Source organism: Carassius gibelio, chromosome B19 (assembly GCF_023724105.1).
Source record: "Carassius gibelio isolate Cgi1373 ecotype wild population from Czech Republic chromosome B19, carGib1.2-hapl.c, whole genome shotgun sequence".
Lineage (NCBI taxonomy): Eukaryota > Metazoa > Chordata > Actinopteri > Cypriniformes > Cyprinidae > Carassius > Carassius gibelio.
The window spans coordinates 10,625,991-10,651,274 of NC_068414.1; the positions used below are offsets into that span (position 1 = coordinate 10,625,991).

Consider the following 25,284-nt stretch of genomic DNA (forward strand, 5'->3'; position numbering starts at 1 on the left):
ACAATAATTTTTTTTAAATGATTGTTTCTTCAAATATTCTTGGAAAGAAAAGTGGAGCTAATGTTACAAATGTGACCATATAATACTTTCTACAAGGATGCATTAAATTGATCAAAAGTGACGGTTAAGTCATTTAAATTGGAAAATATTTCTATGTCAGATAAATGCTGTACTTTTGAATATTCTATTCATCAAAAAATCATTAACAGAATTATTAACTACAGCTAGACTGTGTTAAGCATTGATAATATACTCATTCTTGAGCAGCAAATCAGTATATTAGAATGATTTTTGAAGGCTCATGTGACACTGAAGACTGGAGAAATTATGCTGAAAATTCAGCTTTGATTACAGGAATAAATAGCATTTTACAATATATTACAACAATAATAAAAAAAAAAAAATGTTGTGGAAATGTTGATGATGCCTCAGGGAAAAACAAGAAAAATGACAACATTCTCCTGTGATGCATGTATGTGCTCTGTTTGACTCTTGACTCCTGTGTGTGCTTTTATCTTGTGAACTTTTAGTTTGTAGTCCTGACTTATTACTGTTTCCTCTTTCCCCTCATTATTGTCTGATTGTCTGCATCTGTGTCTTATCTAATTTGCTCTGCTCTGGTTAAGTGCTTGCGTTTCTAGTGCTGATTGTCAACCGTATGACCGTCAATGCTGGAAACATAACAGATTAAACAGACAGGGCTAATTGGATAATAAGACACAGGTGCAAACAATCAGAGACTAACAAGAGGAAATCAGAAACAGGATAACAAACTGAAAGTCCATAAACATACAAAACATAAACATAGCGACACCTAACCTTTACATTTATTAATTTATTAATTTATTCACTTTGATCCAAAGAGACTTAAAAATCAGGAATACAACAACTGATTCAACATAAAGAGGCGAATTAACACAAGTGTTGCTTAATACATTACTTCTATATAATGACAAACAAATAAAGAAATAAAAGAGAATGTTAGTATGAGTGAGATATTATTATAATTATTATTAATATTTTATATATATATATTCTTTTTATTTTGCTATAATTTTAATTTTGAAGTTTTAGTTTTTTTGTCTTTTTTGTTATTATTTTAATTTTAATTCATTAATACTAAGTCAACAAACTCAATGAACTTTTCCCTTGGTGACGAGCTGAAATATCTTCTTTTTAGTTCACGTCAAGTAACAAAGTTCTAGTTTTGGTTCGAATTTAGGTTGACCATGTAGCATATGTCACCAGAGAGAAGCCTGTTGTTTCTCTGGAAGATTGAGAAAATAGATAAAGGGAAATTTCATTCCATACAGACTTTTAAGAAACCCCCAGTTCTGTCATCATTTACTTGTCCTCATCTAAACAAAGCTGTTGCTCACTACTTTCCCACCAATTTACAGTCATAAGGTGGGACCCACATGAGCTTCTGAGTTACAGTTTTAATCACATATTCACAGCCAAACAATAGCTCATGCTGAATACATCTTCTCATGACGATGTGTATTGAATGTGTGTGTAATCGCTGCGTCTTAATAAGCACATCCACTGTGTTAGCTTATAATTACATCACACTCCTACAGCGTTAATTGTCAAGTGTTTCTGCTGCTAACACTCCTCTTCTGCCCCGCGCTCGCTGACATCGGACTGCTGGGGTTATTATGCAAGTCCTTGCAACTTTTTCTCTTAGTTTGTGCCTCTGACCCCATCTGGCATGGGCCTGACCTTGTGCAGCTGACAGCGATGTCCATCTCTCCGAACAGGTGCGTATGTTTGTGCCAGAGTCCACCTGTTCTCCCAGCACAGCCGGCTGAGAGCCGCGGCTCAGGGTCCCGCTGCGGAGGGCATGTTGGGGTTCAATGATTGATGGATGCAGCAGTGCGAGTCATGCTGACCTCTTGTTAGGTCTTTTTCAAATGGGATGTTGATTTGGTAACTAGTCAGTGTGAGTGTTTAAGGCCTCTCTTGGCACTCGAGCATTTGACTTAAAAATGTAATCTTATTGTCAATCACTCACCCTCAAGCTTTGATCCTGTCAATTCACTGTAATACACAGTTTATTCCTGACTTTCAGTGTTTATTACAGGTATTAAGTGTGTGTGTGTGTGTGTGTGTGTGTGTGTGTGTTTCTTGGCAGCGCTTAAAGCCTGAGGCTTTGGCTGTAGTGGGTTTTTTTTTTTTTTTTTTTTTTTTTTGGTGAAAGAGAAAAAAATAAATTAAAATAACTGGTCATTTTTGGCCTTAAACATAAGTTATTACATATTTATTCAACTATGTTCACTGAACTTGTGAAAAGCAATCACTTGCAAGCTGTACAAAGACGTGTTCATAGCAATAATGACAGCTATAATAATAACTATAATGATAAAGATATAGTATAATTTTTTTTTTCAAAAGAAAAAAAAAGCAGAATACACACCACAACTGTACTGATGACATCACTGAAGAACAAGTTTGTTGGAATCACTTTTCAGAATCCACACTGTTTTAAAGAACGCAAACATTTGAAGTGGCAGACATCTTTTAAAAAAGGCTAATACTAAATTGAAATATATACATATACATTAAAGGTCCCGTTTTACTTGCTTTTTTTAAGCTTTGATTGTGTTTTCAATGTGCAATATAACATGTGTTCATGTTTCGCGTGTAAAAAAAACACAGTATTTTTCACACAATTCACCTATCTGTATACCGCTGTTTTCACTGTTATAAAAACGGGCTGATGACTTCCTTGTTCTATGAAGCCTCTCCTTCAGAAATATGTAACGAGTACTGATTGGGCCAGCGGTTCCTGTGTTGTGATTCGACAGCAGCTGAGAGCAGGCTGCCCTCCTGATAACGTGATTGGACTAGAACGCACGTGCTGGACATGTATTTATAATGCATATTTAACTCTGGAACCGAGTTAAACATAAATTGTAACCATTAATCTCAAAGTACAGCGTTCCTGGGAAGCCCAAACAAAGGTGATTGGACTCAGAGATGAAAATAACAGCGTTTCAACGACATGGCGACAAAAACAAACAGCTCTTCCTTCTTCTCCGTCGGAGCGCAACAAGGCCACGCCCCCCCTGTTTGTGAATTCACGTGGGCGGTGGTTAGTCAAAAAACTGTTTTAGTGATGTCATTACTGCAGGAACTAGAGGGTGTGTAGTCCAAACAGGTCGTTTTTTGTAGGCGAATTCTGTTACATAAAATATCTCGCTTGGCATTGAACTTTGAGCTTTAGAATTTTACAGATATTATTTATACTCTAACAACAACATTACACACTAACTAAAGTTTAAAACATGGAATCACGAAGAAGGGGACCTTTAAGGGACTTACTATACATCTGGCGCAATTTTTTTTTGCTAGTTTCAGGCCGATGCAGTACTTATTTTCCCATCCTGCACTGCATTTATTTAAACAGCAAATGCATTTGCGACCATTTGTGCACCCATGGGCGTTATCTGAAAAAGAGACGTGTTCAGGTGCATTGTTGGCACGTTGCTGTTTCGAGGAACTGAAAATAGAATGCACCATAGACCAACTCAAACCTGGTCTAAAGTCTGGCGCAATATTGTTTTTTTCTTTGTTATTTAAAGATTGCATTAGTAATATGTGCATATAGGCAGGTGCACAACGCATGTACGGGAGCGCATCTGGCTTTTAAAGGGGATGGGAGTCGAGACTCTGTTTGGTTTATTGCATGTTACACTTTAAAAATGTATATATTTATGAAGAGAATAGGGATAATGCGTTAAAACCATGTGCCAGGGCGCACAGATCGTTTTCCCGTCGTGAAACTGCATGCCCTGAGTGCACCTGTGTTAAAATAGGGCCCTAAGATTCTTTTCATTTATGAACCCGTTTATAAACCTGAATACTGTTTGCCTGTGTTGTTACTATAGTTATTCAGCATGTGGTAATATGTGTTCATTTACAAACCATTTTGGATTCTTTTTATTCAGTTTTTTCAGTTTTTTTTTGCACGCACACACACACACACACACACGCACACTGAGAAATAAGAGTCATCACTGCCTTTCTGTCAATAGCTACAACTCAGACCACACACACACACACACACACCAAAAGTGGGCATCTTTTTTCATTTCCTGTTCTCTTCTCTCTCTTTAATGGCTTTGCATGATTCTACTTTGCTCCATTTCTTTTTTTATCACTCCATTTATTTTCACATTTACTTCACTCGGCTCATTTAAAGTTTGTCCTCTCCTCTCTTCTACTTTGTCCTTTTGAGTGCAGGCACGCACACACACACACACACACACTTACAGAACATGACATGCCATTAGTCTGTGAGTGCTTCATAAGAGTGTGTTTGTGTGTGTTTGGTCACGCTGCTGTACGTGTTGTTGGAGGAAGTCACATTATTGACTGCTGTGTTCTTGGATGCAGAGAAGTATGGGCTGCTGAATGTCAAATAAATGCATGTCTCAAAAGGGGCCGATTTCATATTATTTACATTTTTTTTTTAAGTATTAAATATTTAAAAAATGCATAAATATAAAATTAAAATATAAGTAGAGCTGCCTGCGAATTTTAAAGTGTTTTGGTTAGTGAAACTAGTCCATATCTCTTATTCTTCCAGAAAGAGCACATTTCAAATTCTCACTCATTTATTGAATGATGAAATTACTGACATAGGCTCATTGGAAAATATGCCATTACTTCGTTTTAATGGCAGTAAAACATCAACAACTTCCTTTTCAAAAAAAGTATGATTACAGGGCAGATTAATTTTTTTTTGATTAAAAATGAATAAAGACTTATTTCCATGCAGCTCCTTGCACAATAGTATGTTGGGACCTAAAATACCATAGTGTAGGATTTGCACATTAATACGTTTTGACGTTTGCTTCATATATGACTTTTATGACAAAGTAAACTTGCTCAGTAGAGCACCCAGTACAGCACTGCACTTGTGATGTGGAGGCTTTTTAATCTCACATTTCACCTGTATCATCAATTAGGTTTTGTTTCTGATTAAACTGAACACATTTTGCACTTCTTACTGGAAATTGTGACACAAATGTTTCAAGATGGAACTTAATACCAGAATTTGCAGAGGTGGATTTTTCCAATGAGCCTTGTTTGAAATTTACCCAACGATAGTTTAATAGCAGCTTATTTTCTATTACATTTTAATATATATATATATATATATATATATATATATATATATATATATATATATATATATATATATATATATATATATATATATATTGTGAATCTTTTTCTTGTTAACATCTTGCACTCTATTTATAATTCAGCAGTTTATTTATTCTAAGCCTACTGCTATTATCACAAGTAAAAAGGACACAGACACAGTAAACCACACTAATCATGACTGAAAGATGGTGTGAGTTCTTGAATAAATGTGACATTTGTTGTGTGCGTTTAAGAGTGAGACAAGAACATCTCAGTATGTTTTTGGTGTTTATTTGAGGTTATTTAAAGGCATAGTTCACCCAAACATTACCCCCGGGGCATCCAAGATGTAGGTGACTTTGTTTCTTCAGTAGAGTGCAAACAGAGATTTTTAACTCAAACCGTTGCAGTCTGTCAGTCTTATAATGCAAGTGGATGGGAATCACAGTTTAAAATAAAACATAAAAAATACATAAACAAAACCATATGAAACCCTGCAGCTCATGATGATACATTGTTGTGAAAAGACACAAAACGATTGGTCTGTGCAAGAAATTGAACAGTATTTATACAGTTTTTTTTACCTATAATGCACTGCAATGTCTGAACTGTCCTGAGCACATCCTGAGTTCGTTCGCTTCTTCTTCTTCAGCCTGTGCATGAAGTGTCTTCTTCTTGCTTTACGGCGGATCGCAGACTTATAAGTGCATTGCCATCACCTATCTCTCAAATGGACCACTGACACTCGTACTTGAGATTGTAGATAGAGTGGCAATGGTACATTTCAGAGATAGGTGACGGTAATGCACTTATAAGTCTGCAATCGTTTTGTGTCTTTTCACATCATGTTATCATCTCAAGCTGCAGGTTTATTCTGGTTTTGTTTGTGTATGTTTTTCTGACACTCAAAGCCATGATTCCAATCCACTTCCATTATAAGACTGACAGACTGCAACAGTTTGAGTTAAAAACCTTGGTTTGTGTTCTACTGAGGAAACAAAGCCACCTACATCTTAGATGCACTGGGGGTAAGCAGTTAAACATAACTTTCATTAATTTTCACTATTCCTTTCAGTACACTTTCAGTTTGAAAAATTCTTCACCTCCCTTTCATAAAATAAAATGCTACAGTATTTAACTTTTCTTCTCCATCAGCTGATTATGATTCTGAACGAAAATTGGGCCCGATGTCTGTTTACCTAAGAATGGATGCTACTTTCATGCATCTGATTATCAGATAAACCTTGCGCTCTTATTTCAAGGTTGTTGTTAATGCTGTGGTTATTTTAAGTTCCCTTCGTACATTAAGTTCAACAACATTGTTAAAGGTCCCATGACGTGGATTATTTTCTTTGTTTAAATGCTTTTTTTAATGTTTCCTGAGGTGTACTTATATTGTTAGTATGATTGTGACATTTAAAATGTAGAAATAAAGGGCTTTTTATATCCTGATATTAGCCCTCTGTCTTGAATGCTCTGTTTGAAGGGGCGTGTCTGCTCTAAGACTCAGAGTAAACCACAACTGTTGTGATTGGCTGACATCTTTGCATTCGAAATGCGTATTACATGTGGAACCCCTCTAGAGATTTTTTCGATCTCTTCCCATCACATGAAAGGCTGGAGTGATGAGGACTCAATAGACAAGATTCTGTTTATCGCTTGAATGCAGTGATCTCGCCATTGCAACGCATTTTCTCTCACAAAATGCTTTCACCGCAACTAACAGCAAACACATGAATGCACCACATTAATACAGTAAGAGCTTTGTTGTGCAGCATAACAGCGTCATTGATTATAACGGCAGTTTGGGCAAGTGTGCAGATATACTCGCGATGTGTGATTGACAGGTCCGAACAATCGCGTTCTTTGATCGCTCTCTGTAGTTAAATCACAATTTAAATAACAGATTTGTTTCATGCTACTAAGAGAAACAACGTGAAGTTGATCGTTTAGTCACTGGCTTGATTCACTGATGCATAAACAGTATTAAACGATTTAGAAAGAAAGTCTGTGTGAACTTGAATGATTAGCTACACATCAGAAATCACTGATCACAGATCAGGCATTAATGAACACTGTTACTCACTGTTTGTGCCGGTGCTGTCGAATCCATATCATAAAAGTCTGTTTGTAACGCCTGTGCTGATATTGCGACTGAATTATATTTAAATATTTGGGCGGGCAAACCAGAGAAAGGGGAGGTAACATTTCTCAAAGGCAGAGCAGGACACCTAGGGCTTGATTTACACCTATGAAAATCTCTAGCCACTGGGGGACCATAGACAGCCTAGGGGGACTCATATTAATGTTAAAAAACCTCATAAAGTGAAATTTTCATGTCATGGGATTCAATGGAACTGTGTGTATGCTTAAGACACTTACATTTCTGCTCCATCTATGTAATAAATATGCAACTTTCGACTGCTCAGGTAATGTCGGTAAGATGCAGAGAGCCATACAGAAAAACTACAGAAAGTAAAACTACTTCACTTTAGCATTACTGGCCATGGGGACTAAGGAGAGATGAGATCACACATCAGCTGCTCCAAAAAAACTGTCAGTGAGAGGAACTGAGTGCGAGCACAATCCTGTGACAGGTACAGGTGGTTAGTAAAGCACGTGAAGGAGAGATGTGAGGCACACGGTTCAGGGTCTCCATTAATTCATGCTAGAAGTAATGTAATGTGTGTATATATATATATATTGAAAGCATTGGATCACTATAGAAATCGCGAATCATTCGATTCTTAGCATTTTAAAATGATTCATTTTTCAAGATCGATGGATATGCATCATCAGGGTTTGTAATCAATGCATCAATAAAATGAGTGACTCGTTAAACCCCTACTTAAATGGTTATACATTTCATTCATTTTTCATGTTTATTTTATTTAAGTGTGAGCAGAGTAAAATATTTTATGCAACATGACATTTTCAAGTAAAATGCCTGGCTGTTAAAGCTCACTCATTGATTGAAGTGTCAGTTCTCAATTTATGCATTTGATCGACATCAATTTATAGGACATCTACTTTTAATCTTTACGTGTCAGAACACTTCATTTAATTCATTTACACACTGTTTCATTCAAAGTTCCTTGGGAATGCAGAAGTCCTCAAACAAATCCCCTAAATCATCAAGCATTTATGTTATTGTCAATCTACAAACTCCATCCATTTATAATCTCAGGGATAAAAGGGGATTCAAAAAAATAAACACATTTACCAAAAAGGATCCATTAAAGTATGCAAATACTGAACTAAACGCTTGCTGCGGAGAATCTCTCGGGGATGTTTGCTTTATTTTATAACGTCACTAATTCCGATCCCACATAAGAGCTGTTAAAACACACTTTATTTTAATGTCATGCTCTTAGAGGACTGATAATAAGAAACATAATTGTAAGCACCATCACAACTGCTAAATTGTTCACATATTTCGAAGTTAGCAACACAATTTGTTAAATTGCTTTTGGGATTGTGTGTAACACTAGTTGAGGAATAAATTAGCAAGTCGTGTTTTCAAAGTCGAGGAGGAATCAAAATAGATTGCACATTAAAAACACATTAATTTCTGTTTATACAACAACTTTCTGAGGAACTGGATTTTGGTTGATGAGCCATTATATGAAATGTTATTATGGGCTTCTTTAATGAAGGGATTGAGTTTCTCGACTATGTGAATCACACATGCTTCATTTATACCTGGTATGAAGATCCATCATGTAAATATGCAATCAGTTTATTAAATTGGCATCAGAAACTGCATTTAAAGATGCATTTATAGTGTTAATGCTAAAAGCAGCAAAGTACCACACATTCTTCTCAGCATGTGTGACATGAAAGTCACTTGAGACTTGACGAAATCCAACCCGCTTTTGAGACACATGTTAATGACAGGTGTAAATGATCGGATCACCAAAGCAGATGTTAATGGCAGCGTGAATTGGGCCACAGAGGAAGGACTGCAGCATGTTTGGCTTTCACAGTATACTTTGTGTGTCCTTCATTCCACATTTGAGAAAGATAACCCTGGCAAACCTGTAAGATCTGGAGCGGTCTGATGGAGGAAAAAAGATCAATCTTGTGTGCAATCATCGGTCCTCTGGAGAGAAGAGTTAGATGTATTTAATTCATCTTAATTAACCTCTAAAGAAGAGCTACTCTAGTTCTGATCCCATGAGGAAACTCGCAGTTGAGTACATCCAAGGAGACTGTATGTAGGGAGAAATATTTTATTTTATTTTATTTTTTATCAGTACTGTATAAGACAATGCTTCCCAAGTGGTTTTCCCTCATGACCCAAATGGTGGCCTAATACAGTGCAAAACATGTTTATTGTACAAAGTAAACAAAATGTTCTTAAATTACAAACATATGCAAAAGTATTAACATATTAACAACATGTAAAAGCACTAACCACAGCTTCGCTAGTTGTAATTACCGAAAACATAATTTTCACACATTTTACCAACAGCCTTGTTAATGCATTCAAAAAAAAAAGAAAAAAAAAAAAAAAAAAAAAAAAAATATATATATATATATATATATATATATATATATATATATATATATATGTATATATATATATGTGTGTGTGTGTTGTATTCGGACCATTTCTACATCTAAGAAAGTAATTATTATTTTTTTTTTTTATTTGATAATTTTTTTAATTTAGGAGACACATGTTCATCAAAAAATATATATATATATATATTTAAAAAAAATAAGTAAATAGAATTAGTGTTTTCAGCAATAATTTTTTTAATGATTTTTTTTATATATTATTTTTTTTATAAATGAATCTGTCACTCACCATTTGTAAAGAAAGTTTTAATTAAAATTCCTTGAGACTATATCCATCATTGCATTGTTCTGTTCAGTTTTATAAACTCCAACACAGATTTAATGACAGTATGGTTAAAGGATTGGGGTTTTTGTCACTATGGAATGTGCTTGTCACCATAAATAACCGAACAGAAGGAGATTAGGCAGAAGTGAAGTGACAGCCCTATTCAGCTGCGCTCTGAATGTGGCCTTTGTGACTTTGAGCTTTGTGGGGACAGAGATATCTGATCCCGCTACAGTCCGACCATCTTCTCATTTTCTTGTGTAGAGCTTATGCTAACCGATTTAACTGGTAAAATTCAAGTGAAGTAATTCAGTCCACACTCTCTGGTGCACTTCTTAGGGCACTCAACACGGGGCTTAAAGAAAGTCTTAAAACTACTTTTGAGTGTGGCGGACTCGTAAATCTGAAAGCAGCCCCACAGAGACACATTGAGAGGTGCTTTGATGGAGTCAGTGAATAGACCAAGCAGCTGACACCTTTCTAACCGCAGTTAAAAGCCTCAACTCAACCTCTTCCACCTCCTTTCACAAGAAAGAGAAATACATTCTCCCCTAAAGGCAATATGAAAATTTCATACTCCCAGCTCCGTCCTCTTCCCCCATCCTTGCAGAAAGAGAAGCGCGCAGGTGCTGGAGTGATAATTAATCTGATTAACGTCGTATGTTCTCTATTCATGATGACTATATGTGTATTTAAGTGTAACGGAAGAGCCAAAAAAAGGCTTGTATAGCTCACGTCCTAGCTCTGATTTATATCTCACTGTGCGGGAGAGACAAAAATGAACAGACTAAATGAAAAATGGGAAGGTGGCACTTATAATGACAGCCGCGTCTCCTTCCTTTCCTCTTTTCTTTCTTGGCTAATGTTTTCCTCCTCCCGGCAGATCGGAGGGTAATGGATGTGAAGCCGAGAGGATGACGCCCCATCTTTCCTCTTGCTTTCTAAAAACGCTTTCCCTTAGGAGTGCAGCTTGTCTGCTGAGGTATACGCTCAGGGAATAAATGTGTGTGTGTGTGTGTGTGTTGTACCGAACAAGTGTTAAAGGGCTATTAAAGGACTGAATGGCTGTTAAAACAGAATAACATTTAAAAAGCCACCTGTAAGTAGTCAAGTCCATTCAGTGAAGAAATCAAAAGAGAAGAAACCCAGTAATTGCTACATTTACAGCACTATGAAGTGTTTTAGTGGCGCTTGCTAAGGCAAGCACAATCACTGCTGTTCATGTAAGGTTGAGGATACGAACAAAACTCTCATCTCTTGCATGGATTTTGACTAAAAGTGAGATTTTTCTGACTATTCTAAACAGAACTAAATTAAAGTGATCACAATTTGCTTTGTTTTACGTGTCATTTAAGGTTGGATCGATCTGAATATGGCATTTAAGTGATAGACCGGAATGACATAATATAGTGAATCAGGGCCGAAGAGGCGGGTCGAATAAGGGTGGTTCCACGATCTCGATATTTCGTCGTGGAGATCGGGAAAATATGGAAGGCTCCGATGTGGAGGTGGTTGCCTCGGCCGCAGAAAGCGTTCATCTAATTTGCTTCTCTGCGGCTCAGTTTGTTTTTCAGCAGGCCATTCGATTTTTTAATTTATCTACTGCTCTGTCTGTCTGAACATTTATTACAAAAACACAAGACTTGGTTTCTTTATGTCCATCGGTCTAAAACTGATGCACTGTGATGTGTCTTTTTTAGTGTAGTACTGTATACGATGGCCATTTCTCTAACCTTTTCTATATTTCAGCCATTTAAAATTATTAATTAATGTAATTAGAATAATACTACACCTTAGGGTTGTTACCAACAGAATCTATCTTTGAACTAAAGTAGAGGGTCTGTTTACTGCAGCTCATATATGGCATGAATGCATTTACACTGCAGTTACAAATGTAGACATGATGTTATGAGATTATTGTGTTATATATAAAAGATACTGAGTATAGAACTAATAGTCGACTGACCGTTAATCACAATTTTATCAGTCGCTTAGTCACAGAAAAAAATAAATAAATAAATGACAGAATTACAGTGCATCCCAGCAGGCACAGAATGTTATGAGATGCTGATATTTGGTTCAATTTTGGTTGTGACGTCGGGTGACCTAAATTCAATGTCAATTCAATGTCTACAAACAGTGTTCATTTAATGTCCAATTCCAACATCAGCTGACGTTGATATTTGTTGTTTTTAGGTTCGTGTCAAATACTGACGTCAACCTTTGACATGCTTTATGTGTGCGCTTGAGTGCTGATAGACTATAGGCAATTGAAAGCTCATTATTATGAATTATAAGATTTATAAGGTTATAATTTAAGGTTATAATCATATAGGTTATATTATAAGGTTATAAACGTGCGATTAGCTGACTAATCACTTCAAATGAACGACTATAAGTCAAAGGCAGCCTTATATAGGACTATGAAATGGCACTAAAACCTCTATTTGTTGAGGAAGAGTCACTGTCTTAACGAGTGAGTCATTGATTTACTCACTCAACCAATTTATTTATAACATTTAGGAATGAAGCAAGTGGCATCCTGACTTGTGAACTGCTTACTCGCAAACTATTACTGCTGTTTATGCCATAGATAGATGTGCTAAACATAGTACTGTACTAGTATGCAGTTTCTAAAAGATTGTACAAACTGTGTTTATAAATGGACTTTTGAATCTCTGACTCACCAGATTAATTGGAAAACCTTTGGGAACAAAACATCACCGTGTTGATCAGCAGAGTCTTAACCAACCAAAGGGGCTGCACATTCAGTGACGTGTTTTTCCTCGAAAGTGATAAACTTAGTACCTTCTTACTTAGAAACAAACAAACAAAAAACAGTCAATCAGAGCAACACACCATCCAGAAAAACAGATGGAACTTTTACTTTGAGAAAGAGAGAAGGGAAGACATTTTTACCATGGCCTTTCCTAGACTGTAAAGTGAAAGTGCTAGTAAAAGTTGGAAAAGTGTCACTACATCAGTCTAGGGAGTTGAGCAGTCACTGACAGACGGTCAGACAATGATGTGGAGCTCATTTCCAGAACTCGTGGTGAGGCTCAGTCGTACATTTTAATCTGGATTGTGTGAATAATTGATGTGGGGTTGGAACATAAGGTGAGGTGATGCTGAAACGCTCTGTATTGATGATCTTGTTCCACTCTCATACTGACACTCAGAGTTTAGGGGCAATGTTATTCATTTTGATGGCAGTTTTGCTCTAAGCCCTCATTCCTTTCTGACATTGCTTATTTGTGCTTAATTAAGTCAAGCAATTTTATTTTATGTAGCATTTTAAATAACAGACTTAAATTTAAATATGATATGGTGTCCTAATATCATAAAAAGCACACTTTAGTATAGTTTTATGTACTTATTCCAGAAATAATATGCTTTAAAATAATAATGCTTTCAGAAACTCAATTGCATGTACATTAACGTAAAGTCCTTTTTAAAGAATTTAAGTTAAATGTAAAGTCATAACGTATTGCAGTTGAAATAATAATCAGTATGTTAGTATGCTAATCAATGCATTAAAAAGGCGCACTTCTTTAAATCATGACACGTGATAATTAAAACAATGACTTAAAATGCAGTTTTACGTTATTACAATGTGCACCTTTAACCGTACATAAGTGTGTTAAGAAATAAACTCTTGGTTGTGATGAGATTCATTGTGATTGAGTGAGTTCATAACATGAGTTGTATTGTATTCACTTGTGAATGTTTGCTAAATCATTAACATGTGGACTAGATCTTTGTGTCTCACTCTTTTCCCTGTTCTCAAAGATGAAGGTGTAGCTAGTCGTCTTTGTGTCTGTCCGTCAGATCTATTATCAGTATGTGGGTCAGTTTTTCCAGCCGCTGTGTTGCTGTAAACACAAGAACAAAATTGTTCCATCATAAAACGTGTAATTCACATCTCAGTGCCGTCATAATAACTCTGCTCTGGCTTCAGACAGACAGCAGACAAACTATCAGCGTTCCAGCAGTGGAGGCACACGGTCCCTGATAAACACCTGGACCCCCCGCCGGACTGAACTTACCTCAGACAGCAGGGGCGCACACATGCTTTACACCTCCGACTGCGAGGAGACCGAGCCTCCACATCTGCGCTCGCTGTTAGATGATGGATTACACTCGCATTGTTGGAGGTTTGGAGATGATTGAGGAGAGCAGACCTTATTGTGTTTCTGACACTTACTCAGAAGGGCTGAATCTTTGAATTTAAATTCAACATTAATACGTGTTCTTGGTCTTCAAGGGGTCATATGATGCGATTTCAATTTTTCCTTTCTCTTTGGAGTGTTACAACTCTTGGTGCATAAAGAAGATCTGTAAAGTTGCACAGACCAACGTTTCAAATCCAAAGACATATATTCTTTCTAAAAGTTAAGACTTGTCCACACCCCCTAAAACAGCTCGTTTAAACACGCCCCCACATCTCTACATCACTATGTGGGAAGATTTGCAAAACGCCGCCCAAATGTTCAAGCAAAGAAAGAAGGCATAGCTTTTATCCATTTCGTGGAGAAACTGTGTTTCATTGTGAAAACATTTTGTTAAACTGTTTTGTTTGGCCTTCCAAAAGAGCACGGTATCCAGTCCGTCATGCGAGTTTAAATAAAGACCCCTTTAATGTGAAGTCACCAGTCATCCACCATGACCTGAAGTAGATAACAGTAGGGTGACCATATGCGCCGTTCATACGGGACACGTCCCAGCCAGAATTTTAATAATGCCTTAAACATCCAGAGCAGCTTGACCAATAACATGCAGGTATTGTACATAGTCGACCAATCGTGGGGCTGCGTGTGAGAAGGTGAGATCTAGAGGGAACAATCAAAGCTATGCAAATATCCGCACGTGTTTGTTCGTTCGATTGACTTAAAGCATCTCTGTGCACAAATCCCAAAAAAACAAAAACAAAGTGCGCCACAATCCTTCAAGTCAAACGAACGAACATACACGTAAAAGCGATTCAAAAGCATAAGGAGCCGTCTGCTCTGCTCTTTATAGCTCTCATGATTCACAACAATCAATCTGCACAGTACAAATAGTCAGAACCTGGATATTTTAGGCAATATTAAAATCCTGGCTGGGACGTGTCCCGTATGAACGGCGCATATGGTCACCCTAATAACAGACCACAGATAGAGACTGGGTAGTAATGGGCCACTTGTAACGGATTCCAAAAATAATTGTAGTTAGATTACATTTTAAAACTTTTTTTAACCAGATGAAAGTTACTTTTTTTATGGATTACATGATTGCATATCATTCACACAATGGCAGTTAATTATTCATAATTTATAAATGTCTAATAACTCTTTAAATTCTTTTAAGATTTCTAAAAATATTACTTTGTCAGTTTTTAGCCTTGAGTATGTATTTACATTGTAGAATTGCCATGAAAATGACATGTAATTTAATTTGTGACCCATATGCTTCAATATTTCTGGACCAAAGCACCTCTCAGTCAATTAACTAACTAACTGTCTAACTGAAACAAATACGTTTAAGTTGAAGCAACAAAATAATTAAAACTATTACCAAAATAAAAATAAATTGAAACTCAATAGGAATATTTATCTAAAAAAAGTGAGTACAACTTAATATCGTCTGTTTATTCTAAGCGGACATGAGTCTGCTGTTTAATTCTCGAGATTGTTACAGCAGGATTGATTTTGATTGGGTGTCAATGATTTATCATTCAGTAGCTGGAAAAAAAAGTTCTGGAAGTGATTCCAACAATATTGTTTCTCGGTGCCTTTATCGTTATAGTTGTGGTGTGAACTCTGCAATTTAATATTGATAGTTTGTGAACGGGCCTTTAGGCAGAAATTAAAAGGAAAACTTGAATATAAAACAGTTTAATTGCAAATATGAATATATTCTATAACAGTATATCAATAATTGTAAAATAACATTGTATATAAGGATTAATAGCTTAATAGTATGTGTTGGGATGAAATGTCAGTTGCTGTTGAAGATGGACTCAACAAGCTACGATCAGCATTTGTGTTGCTAGGACTTTGCTGAAATAGTTGCAAGCGTATGAGTCTGAGTCAGCCAGCGCTACTCGTACATTACTGGCTGATGGACATGTCACGCGTGGGAGCCATAAAGAAAATTAGTTCCCATCCAGCCTTGAGATAAATTGTTCAGTGGGATAAGGGGAGACATTTGTAACTGTTTGACTGTAAGTAATCGTCATGAGTTGATAGCCCGCATCCAATACTTAACCATCAATAACACTCTCCGCCTCCAGAGAATAATTTCTCTAACAGAAACAATACCAAACAACAAATATTTACTGTCTTTATGGCTCACAGAACATAGCGATGTTTCTCACTGTGAAGTCACTCCGAGTGAAGAATAAGTGTGACTGTCCGAACCATAGTGAGCTGCCCTGCTGTCTATTAAGGCAGCATTCTCATTACAGGACTTCATAAGTGACTAATGCAAAACACTGTTGAGTGTGTTAGATAAATAGTTTTGAATAGAGGTAGGTGTTGGCATGTTGCGAAGCTATAGCATATGCATTACTTTTCAGCATATTTATAATCCATATTTTTTCCTTGTTATACTTTATTGGATTGTGTTCTGCACAAATGATATACAGTAGATAATTCTGTCTAAGCATTTGTGTAAAAGGCATTTTTGAAAATAACACAATTATGCGGCCTACTAAAATACCGTCCATGTAGGAAGCTTACTAGGTTTTGGAACAGAGCCCATATGTCTCTCCGTCTCTCATTTAGTCATGTTTTTTTTTTTTTGCACTTGTTTTTATTCCTTTCTTCCATTTGCTGCAGGTGATGATCAGATTTATGACAGCGCTACAAATGGGAACCGCGGGACAGACATTAAGCCTTCTAACAAACTATTGGCATCAAAGAAGAGCCATAAAGTGAAAAAATCCAAATCGAGATGCGTGGTGAAGGAACAGACTGCACTCAGTGTGAGTCTCAGACATCAAAGGCAGCGCCGACACACATATACCTGCATCTCCACGCCAGCTCTCGGGATGCGCTGTTCTGCAAATTACTTTCCTTGCTTTCAAAGTAACGGCCACAGCATTCACACTGCGTTATTTATTTACGGCGCTTTGTTCTGTCTCACCACAGCTCTCAGAGGGCTGTCTGGAGACACAAGACGTCTTCAGGCCTCGTCTTCAGTGCGCTGATGAGAGACGATGTCAGTGGGTTTCCATTCGTGCGGTTTCTAATTAGCATACCACAAGGATCAAAATGCTAAAGAGCGATTTTTCTATCCTAATTTATCGTGTTTGACATTTCGGCAAGAATACTGCTCTGGGAAAACAGTTCAGGTTTTCATGTAAGCAGATCTGGAAAGACTCTTCTTCAAGAGTTGTTGTTTTTTTTTTTCTCAGGGAAGCGGAGCGCTTGTGCCATTGACAGCAAACACGTACAGACACATGAAACGGCAGGAAATGAAACCTTTCTACAAGTGTTTAACATGTAGAGTAAGTACTGACCCCACAGGGAAATAAAATCACAAACGAGATCTCAGTCGTCTCTTCGAGAGAGCAGTGAGCTTTGGAATAATATCATTGTAGACTGCAGCTGTGTTATGGACAACAGAAAACAAGCCTGTTGCAATGTTTCTGCAAAAGGATACCATGTGGCTTCTTTCACGTTTCACAAGAACTTTAAAGTTCACTACCAGTCAAAAGTAACATGCCACATACAAATATATTTGCTGAAACAATCATGGTGTCTTTGAACTCTTTCATCGTGACTCGCTTTGCTAGTGTAGTGCTGAACCAGGTGCGCTACCGAGCATGTTTACTTTATCAGAAAAAGCCGGGCTGTATGATGCAAATGTCAAAATGTATTTGTTTACAAACCATAAAAAAATAAGATTTTGTTTTAGTTTGTTTGATCTAATCATAACACAGAATTCACAAGCCAGACGGGAGGGTATATTAATGTCAGTAAACTTGAACATGACAAATGTTGAGTCATGACAACTTCCCATGGTTGAAACAAGATACGTTCTGATGTTCATTCATGTTTATGTAGTGCATGTATATGGAGAGAGAAAGAAAGAAAGAAAGAAAGAAAGAAAGAAAGAAAGAAAGAAAGAATAGTGCAGTGAAATGCAGTGTAATTGGCTAGTTGAAACTGAGTCAACAGCTGGACTGAAAATGAAGGCAGACACAGCACAGGCCGTTTGAGATGAGCAGTGTGCTCATAATGCCTGAGACTGCAGTAATGCCTCTGCATTATTAAAGCAACAGATGGAAAGGTAAACAAAGAAAGGGAGCCACTCTCCCCATAGTCCATGAGTGGGTCTGGCACCAATCAGCCAGCCTCTTTAGCACCTTAAAATATCATGCTGCTGTGAGATTATGAGCTTTCTGGGGCCCAAATGAAACTTTATGGATGTACACATCTTTTATAAAAGAAGCCTCTTCTCCTCACCAAGGCTACATTTATTTTATTTAAAACACAGTAAAACGTGTTGAATATTATTGCAATATTTTAACATATTGGATATACACTCGCCTAAAGGATTATTAGGAACACCTGTTCAGTTTCTCATTAATGCAATTATCTAATCAACCAATCACAAGGCAGTTGCTTCAATGCATTTAGGTGTGTGTGGTCCTGGTCAAGACAATCTCCTGAACTCCAAACTGAACGTCAGAATGGGAAAGAAAAGTGATTTAAGAAATAACCACTTGTTAACCACAAATCTCCATCAACTGCAAGATGCTACCCTATATCAATATGGGCCAACATTTCTAAAGAATGCTTTCAGCACCTTGTTAAATCAATTAGTATGATGTTCCTAATAATCCTTTAGCTGAGTGTATGTTAAAATGTAATGTATTACTTGTGGTCTATTGAAACCGTTTTCTACTTAAATAGTTATTGTGGAAATTATGATATTTTTTTTTTTTTTTCAGTTCTCAGTTTTTTTGTAACATTAAACATGTATTTACAGTCACTTTTAATCAATGCATTACATATTAATACTGTATATTATATATACTGCGTATAGGAGAGGAGAGAAGTGTGTGTTTATTTGAAATGGAACAACTGTGAGACTTTCACACCAGAGATGAAGCGAGAGATAATAATCTTTGACAATGTAATTTTCATGGTAGTGGTGATAAAAGCTTTCCAGCTCTTCTGTAATAATCATTATCTTTGCTTGCCTCTGATGATGGCAGCTCTGACTGTAAAGCTGTGTTTACAATGACAGAGAGTTCCTTCACAGACAACTGCGCGCTGATCTGAAAATCCTGCTCTTAAATGCCTGGAGATGGCAGCTGCGGATTATAAACCCTTGTAATATAAGCCTGTCTTTGCCGTTTAATTTTGACAACTAAAGCAACTGAAAGACTTCTTTTGAGAGCTGCTCTTGTAGCTTTGAGAGAAACAGTGTTTTAATCCGGTAGAGACTCGGTCATGATGCCAGAGAGCTAAACCTTGACTAAAAAACACGCTGTGAACGGTCGTGTGGTCTGGATGCAAAAGATGCAGTGAGTAACTTGATCATTTTCATGTGCCATCAAATATAGGACACTTTTAAGTGCAAATGCATCATTTGTCAATAGTGCTTTTAAAAATGCAGATTGTGTCAAAGCAACTGAACAGCCTTAAATAGCAATTTGTGCATTTACAGACATGGTAGCACTTTAATTTAGACACTTATTCTCACTATTAACTAGCTGTTTATTAGCATGTATAATATCGACTGTTTATTAGTACTTATAAAGCAGATATTGATGCCTTATTCAGCATGAGCATATTTCAGATCCCCTAACCCTACCTAAACTTTACATCTACCTTACTAACTAATATGTAGAACACTAGGATTGTATTGAAAGGAAACTATTAGTTTTTAGTTAACAGTGACCTTAACAGTGGACCTTAAGATAAAGTGTGACCTCAGATGGTAATGATAATACATAATTATTCTTGCATGTGTTTATATATGTATAGTGTACAAAATGTTGTACTTCATTTCTGCAACTTTGTGTAAATATGGTTAAGTTTAAAGTTTCAAGCCAACAAATGATGAATTGATTTAAAAGGCAGAAAATAACGAGCTTGCTTTGATGTGATGCTCAGAAGTTCATAGACAAAAAGGCATTTCTAAATGACCATTTCATTTCAGACAGATGGGAAAAATAAAGCGGTTGAAGTAAGTTCAAAAACAGAAGCGCAGCACCCATCAGCTGTGAAGACAGCTTTGTTGATTATAATGGGAGTGATTAAGTTTGGACGTGTTATGATGTCGCTCGCATCTGATGCAGACAAGTTCTCAAGCCATTATAGAAACACACTCATTTATGTCTTTGCTACATACTGCATCTGAAACTCTTATACAAAGTGCATAATGCATACAGCTCTTGTATGATCCTGAAGGGTTTATTTTGTGATAATTAATGGCTGACTGTGCATTATCCAATAATTAGCTGGATAATGTACAGTCAGCCAATCATTATCACAAAATAAGTGCTTACTTGCCAAAATAAATGGACCTTAAACAATATTGTTTTTTTTTTGTGACACAGTCAGAATCTGAGAGCTGAGAGTCTTCTAGTGTTTGTGTGAGTTTGGTCCAGTTTCCAGAGTCTGGGTGGTTATCATTTTGCCACCTGTAATGTAGCACGAGACAATGTGGTTGTGAGAGTGCTTCTGTTTTTAGATGCTAGTCTAGATGGAGTATTATTAGCTTCGGTTGGGATGCTTCTCAAAGACACACACACAGGAGTGGGTCACATCACACCGGCGATGAGTCTATTACGTGTGTCAAGCTCTGTCTCTGTGTCTCTGGTGTGATGCTGATGTTTGTCAGCTGACAGCAATCTACCTGACCTATCTTTATCTCCCAGTCCTCCAAGCCTGGAGCTAATTGAGCCGAAACACACACCTCCTCTTACACACAGAGCTGAGGAAAACCAGAGCTATTAGATGCAATTAAGGAAAACAAAAGGCACAGAAAAGCTTTTAGCTGGAGTCTGAGTTCAGATGTGGCACTCAGTCATTTTTGCCTGAGATGATGTCACATCAGTACGTGCGCCGTCGAGAGTGTCTTTTTGTTTGCTTCATTAGTTTTGGTGTGGGTGAATAGCCATTATTCACACTACACACAAATCCAATTGGTTTTCCAAATCCAATGTTTCAAATCCAACTGACTGTTCGCACTGTTATTTAACAAGTAATGAACCCCAAACAAATCCATTTGTTCACACAGTGTTGTCATTGTCCAGTAATATACAAAAATGACTTTATTGCATATATGGTGCACAGACTTCCAAACAAATTCACTTTTAATAGATTGCAATAGGCGCAGTGATATTACACAGAGCCTGAAAAATTGAAGTTTTAAATAGGAAAGGTATAAACTCTTTGGTAATTTTTGAGCGTGATGCTAACGGTCTAATCAGATTCAATGATCTATGCTAAGTGAAGCTTACAGTGCTAGCGCCAGACCCGGAGATCAGCTGAATTCAAACACGGTAAAACTCAACTGGTTAACTTTAAGGTTTAAGAGGAGCCTGTTTTCTAAAAAGTGGAGTGTTCCTTTGAAATCCAGTGTGAGTGTTGGTGCTACAAGCTTGTTCAGTTTTATCAGAAATATGACACTGGTTGTTGTAAATATGAAATGCCTGGTGAATGGTGGTAAATTAGCTTAATGCTCTGTAGCCTTTGAAAATAACGTACCACCTACACTAAACCTAAGCAAATGTGAGATGTGAGATGTGAGACCCAAAGCTGAAACAGCCATGACAATTAAGCTTGCTTTTGCAAGTCCTTGAGCACTTTTATCGTGACTTGCATTGTGAGTGCAGTGCTATAACTGGGTGTGCTACCGAGCAAGTTTACTATGTCAGAAAAGCCATATATATGGAGCTGATTATTTGATGGAAATTTAATGTGTATTAGTTTAAGCTATAAATTTGTTTTTTTGTAAGTCATAACATAGTATTGTAGTAAAGATTTACAAATGATTAGTGTTTTACTGCAGCTGCTGTTCTTTTCAGCCAAACAGCAATTGATTGTAAGTATACTGTAGGTATTTTAGATGCTTGCCTGAGCAAAGTTTTTCTTCTCAGTGAAAGATGCAAAGTCCTGTATCACGCCTGAAAGGTTACTGCTACACAGTCGTAGTTTTGTGTGGAATATTTAATTATTCAGACAAAAATTCCTGTTGTTCAGTGGTAGAGCATTGCATTAGCAGCGCAAAAGCTTGTGGGTTCGATTCCCAGGAACACATGATAGGTAAAAATGTTAGCCTGAATCCACTGTAAGTCTCTTTGGATAAAAGCATCTGCTAAATTCATACATTTACATTTGAAACAGGCCTGAGGTTCCTTCTCCACTACAAAGCTAGCAAACTCACAGAAAGTTATTTACAGAAACAAATCATCTGCCTAAAGCAGCAATCATCCTACTGTTCTCATAAAAAGTTATGAGTGTGATCAAAAATGTGGAGCTGTTTGCTGTTTAAAGGGGTCATCAAAAAACATATATATATAACATATATAACTTTTCAATATATTGCAAAAGATCAGTTTACTGACGCACAAAAGCAAAACGCAATGTAAAGTGACCATCTAAATACAGTTTGGTTCTAACCGTGTGTTCTCTCTCTCCAGCCGGCTGCACGTTCGAGGAAGACTCCGACCCCAGCCTATGTGAATACAGACAGGCACAAGAAGATGATTTTGATTGGCAGCTTGTACGGACCTACAGCTGGCCTCACATGACCTCTGACCTTACACGAGGTGAGTTCTGTTCTACTGCTGTGCTGTCATAAACCCCTGATTGTAATATGAATGTTTCCAATATGTGATTTGGGTTTATATGTAAAACCTAAGAAAGCACTGTATGTATCCTTAAAGTATTAAGCAATACCAGAATGCATTAAATACCTAAGTGATAACCAAACAAAACAAAACAGATTATTTTGTTTAATTCTGAAACAACAAAAATAGTTGGATAGTTGAAAAAAAAAAAAAAAAAATCTCTCAAAATGAGTTTCAAAAGTATGGAGCCATCAAAGGCACATGGAAATTTGCATCCCATCAAAAAATATCAGTGTTGGTTTGCAGAAGTATTATGTTCCCTCAAGTAACTTGACGTCTTTCACAAAACATTTGCGCTAATTTGCAAAAGTATTCCAGTCCACTTAAAAACTTTGTGTTCACACTCAAAATCACTAAAATATAGTTTTCCTTCCATTTCATATTTGTTTCCATCAACATATCCACTTTAGGAACTTCTGTGGCTGGGTCATTTTGTGCTGGAGTGTCACGTTTTTAGATTAGCAACATGCTAATAGCAACATTCCCATCCTACTTTGTAGCTTACTGCCTTTTGTGTTTTAAAAACGCATCACCCATGATGGTTAAGATGTTGCCTTAGATGGTAGCAGCTTATGTAGTTCACAAGTAGCTTGCTAGTTTTTGAATCGAAGCTTGAGTAAACGTGCAACTTTAAATATCTTTGTTCTTCTAACTGCTTAATGTAGGAGACCTTATCTACTTCAAAGAGGAAACACAAGCCTCATCTTGTCATCCTGACCACTAGCATAGAGTGTTATGGCAACTCATAGTGTCAAGTGTCTTTGGTAATGTCAGAAGTACACTGCTTCCTTCCAATTATACATCTGCTTTAGTATCACTTCAGGCCGTGTACTGCTGTTCAGATAGGAGTTGTGTGATTACATACTTAGAGTTCAGATGGTTTTCAGCCGTAATTGTACATCTCCACAAGGTACATGGGGAGCAACAGAAACACACAGGGCTTTTCCTGCTCTAATAATGGCAATCAAGTCTAAATAGTCATTTGTATTATGGGTTTTTACACATGTAAGTGCTCTCACAGCACCTTTTTTTAACCAAGATAGCAATATATCCGACAATATTGTTATTATTAATATTTTGGTTTTTCTGTCACAATTGTGATTAATGGATTAAAAAAGTATGAAAAATTATTATGTGCTACTTAAAACCTAATTAATGATTTCAGCAACAAAATTTGCATTGATGCAAAATTTTTATTTAATACTATCTATAGTGTGCAGTATAAAGTGTCTACTACCCTGGATCCAGTCTAGTGGCATATAATGTTGTTAAGTGGACATAAGAAGCTTGAAGACAATCTGTGGCACTTTGAGTTGACATTTCTTTGAGTAGCCGTCCAATACTGCACTTATCTGGAGGGTTCAATTCCATCAAAGCTGCTAAAGACACTCCAATTGAGACAACAGCTTAGTTTATTGGGTGCTATTTGGTCAATATTATCGATCCATACTGGGGTATGTTCAGCATGTCAATGAAGAAGAACTGAGAAACAGAGAGAGAGGAAAGGTAGACGGGTGTAATATGGCTATAACTCAACAGACAGGCTCTGTAGCATACCGATACTTCTGTCAAAACTCTAGTAATCTTTTGTGTTTCAAGTTTTACCTTTTTTTTATTCAATTCAAGGTTTCACATGTTGGCTTGAAAGGTGCACTAATTAATTCTGTTCTGTAGTTCTGCGAAAATTCTGTTTAAATGAATGTATGAGATGTAGATTTGTTGGAGTAATGAGTAGTGAATGCACCTTGAGTATCTCCTGGTTGATCCGGTTTTGCTGAAACTATGACGTTTAACTGATAAAATAACACGTTTAAAGGGATAGTTCAACCCCAAATTAACACTATTAACATTGTATTAACAAATGAACATTATTAACCTTCTAAACATCCCTGACACGTAGAGCACATCAAGTATGATAAATGGAAGTGGTTGTGTGGCATGTAAATATTTTCTAGATTCTGCAAGAACCAACAAGGTTTGTTCTTAAGCAAATACATTTAAGTTGAATGTACCATATTTGATGTACAACACACATGTGCACTGATCAAGGTTTATACTGTATGTGAATACAATCATAAATTAAATCGGTTCATCATATAAATAATCGGTGACTCTTAAAGGGATAGTTCACACAAAAAAAAATTCTAATTTGATATTTATCTGCTTACACCCAGGGCATCCAAGATGTAGTTGACTTGTTTCTTTAGTAGAAGACAAACCGAGATTTTTGCATGTGAATGGGATTTTTCACTAAAACATACAATAAAAATAATAATATAATGTATTATAACTGTGGTTAATGTTATTTATGAGATCATAACATGTATTATAATGTGCATTGAAACGCATAATGTATTAAGATACTTGCACGTATTAGATGTGAAATCTTAAACTAAAATGTTACTGAAATATCTTCATTAGTGTTGTG

General features: G+C 36.6%; 1 protein-coding gene across 8 annotated transcripts in view; it reads left to right on the top strand.

The window, feature by feature from the left end:
* Window positions 1-25,284, top strand: part of LOC127979265 (receptor-type tyrosine-protein phosphatase U) — a 208,393-nt gene that overhangs the window by 26,529 nt on the left and 156,580 nt on the right. For all 8 annotated transcript variants that reach the window (XM_052584594.1, XM_052584596.1, XM_052584598.1 and 5 more), the window contains exon 2: window positions 22,647-22,775. In XM_052584594.1, coding sequence (XP_052440554.1) covers window positions 22,647-22,775 — 129 coding nt within the window. The remainder of the gene's footprint in view (window positions 1-22,646; window positions 22,776-25,284) is intronic.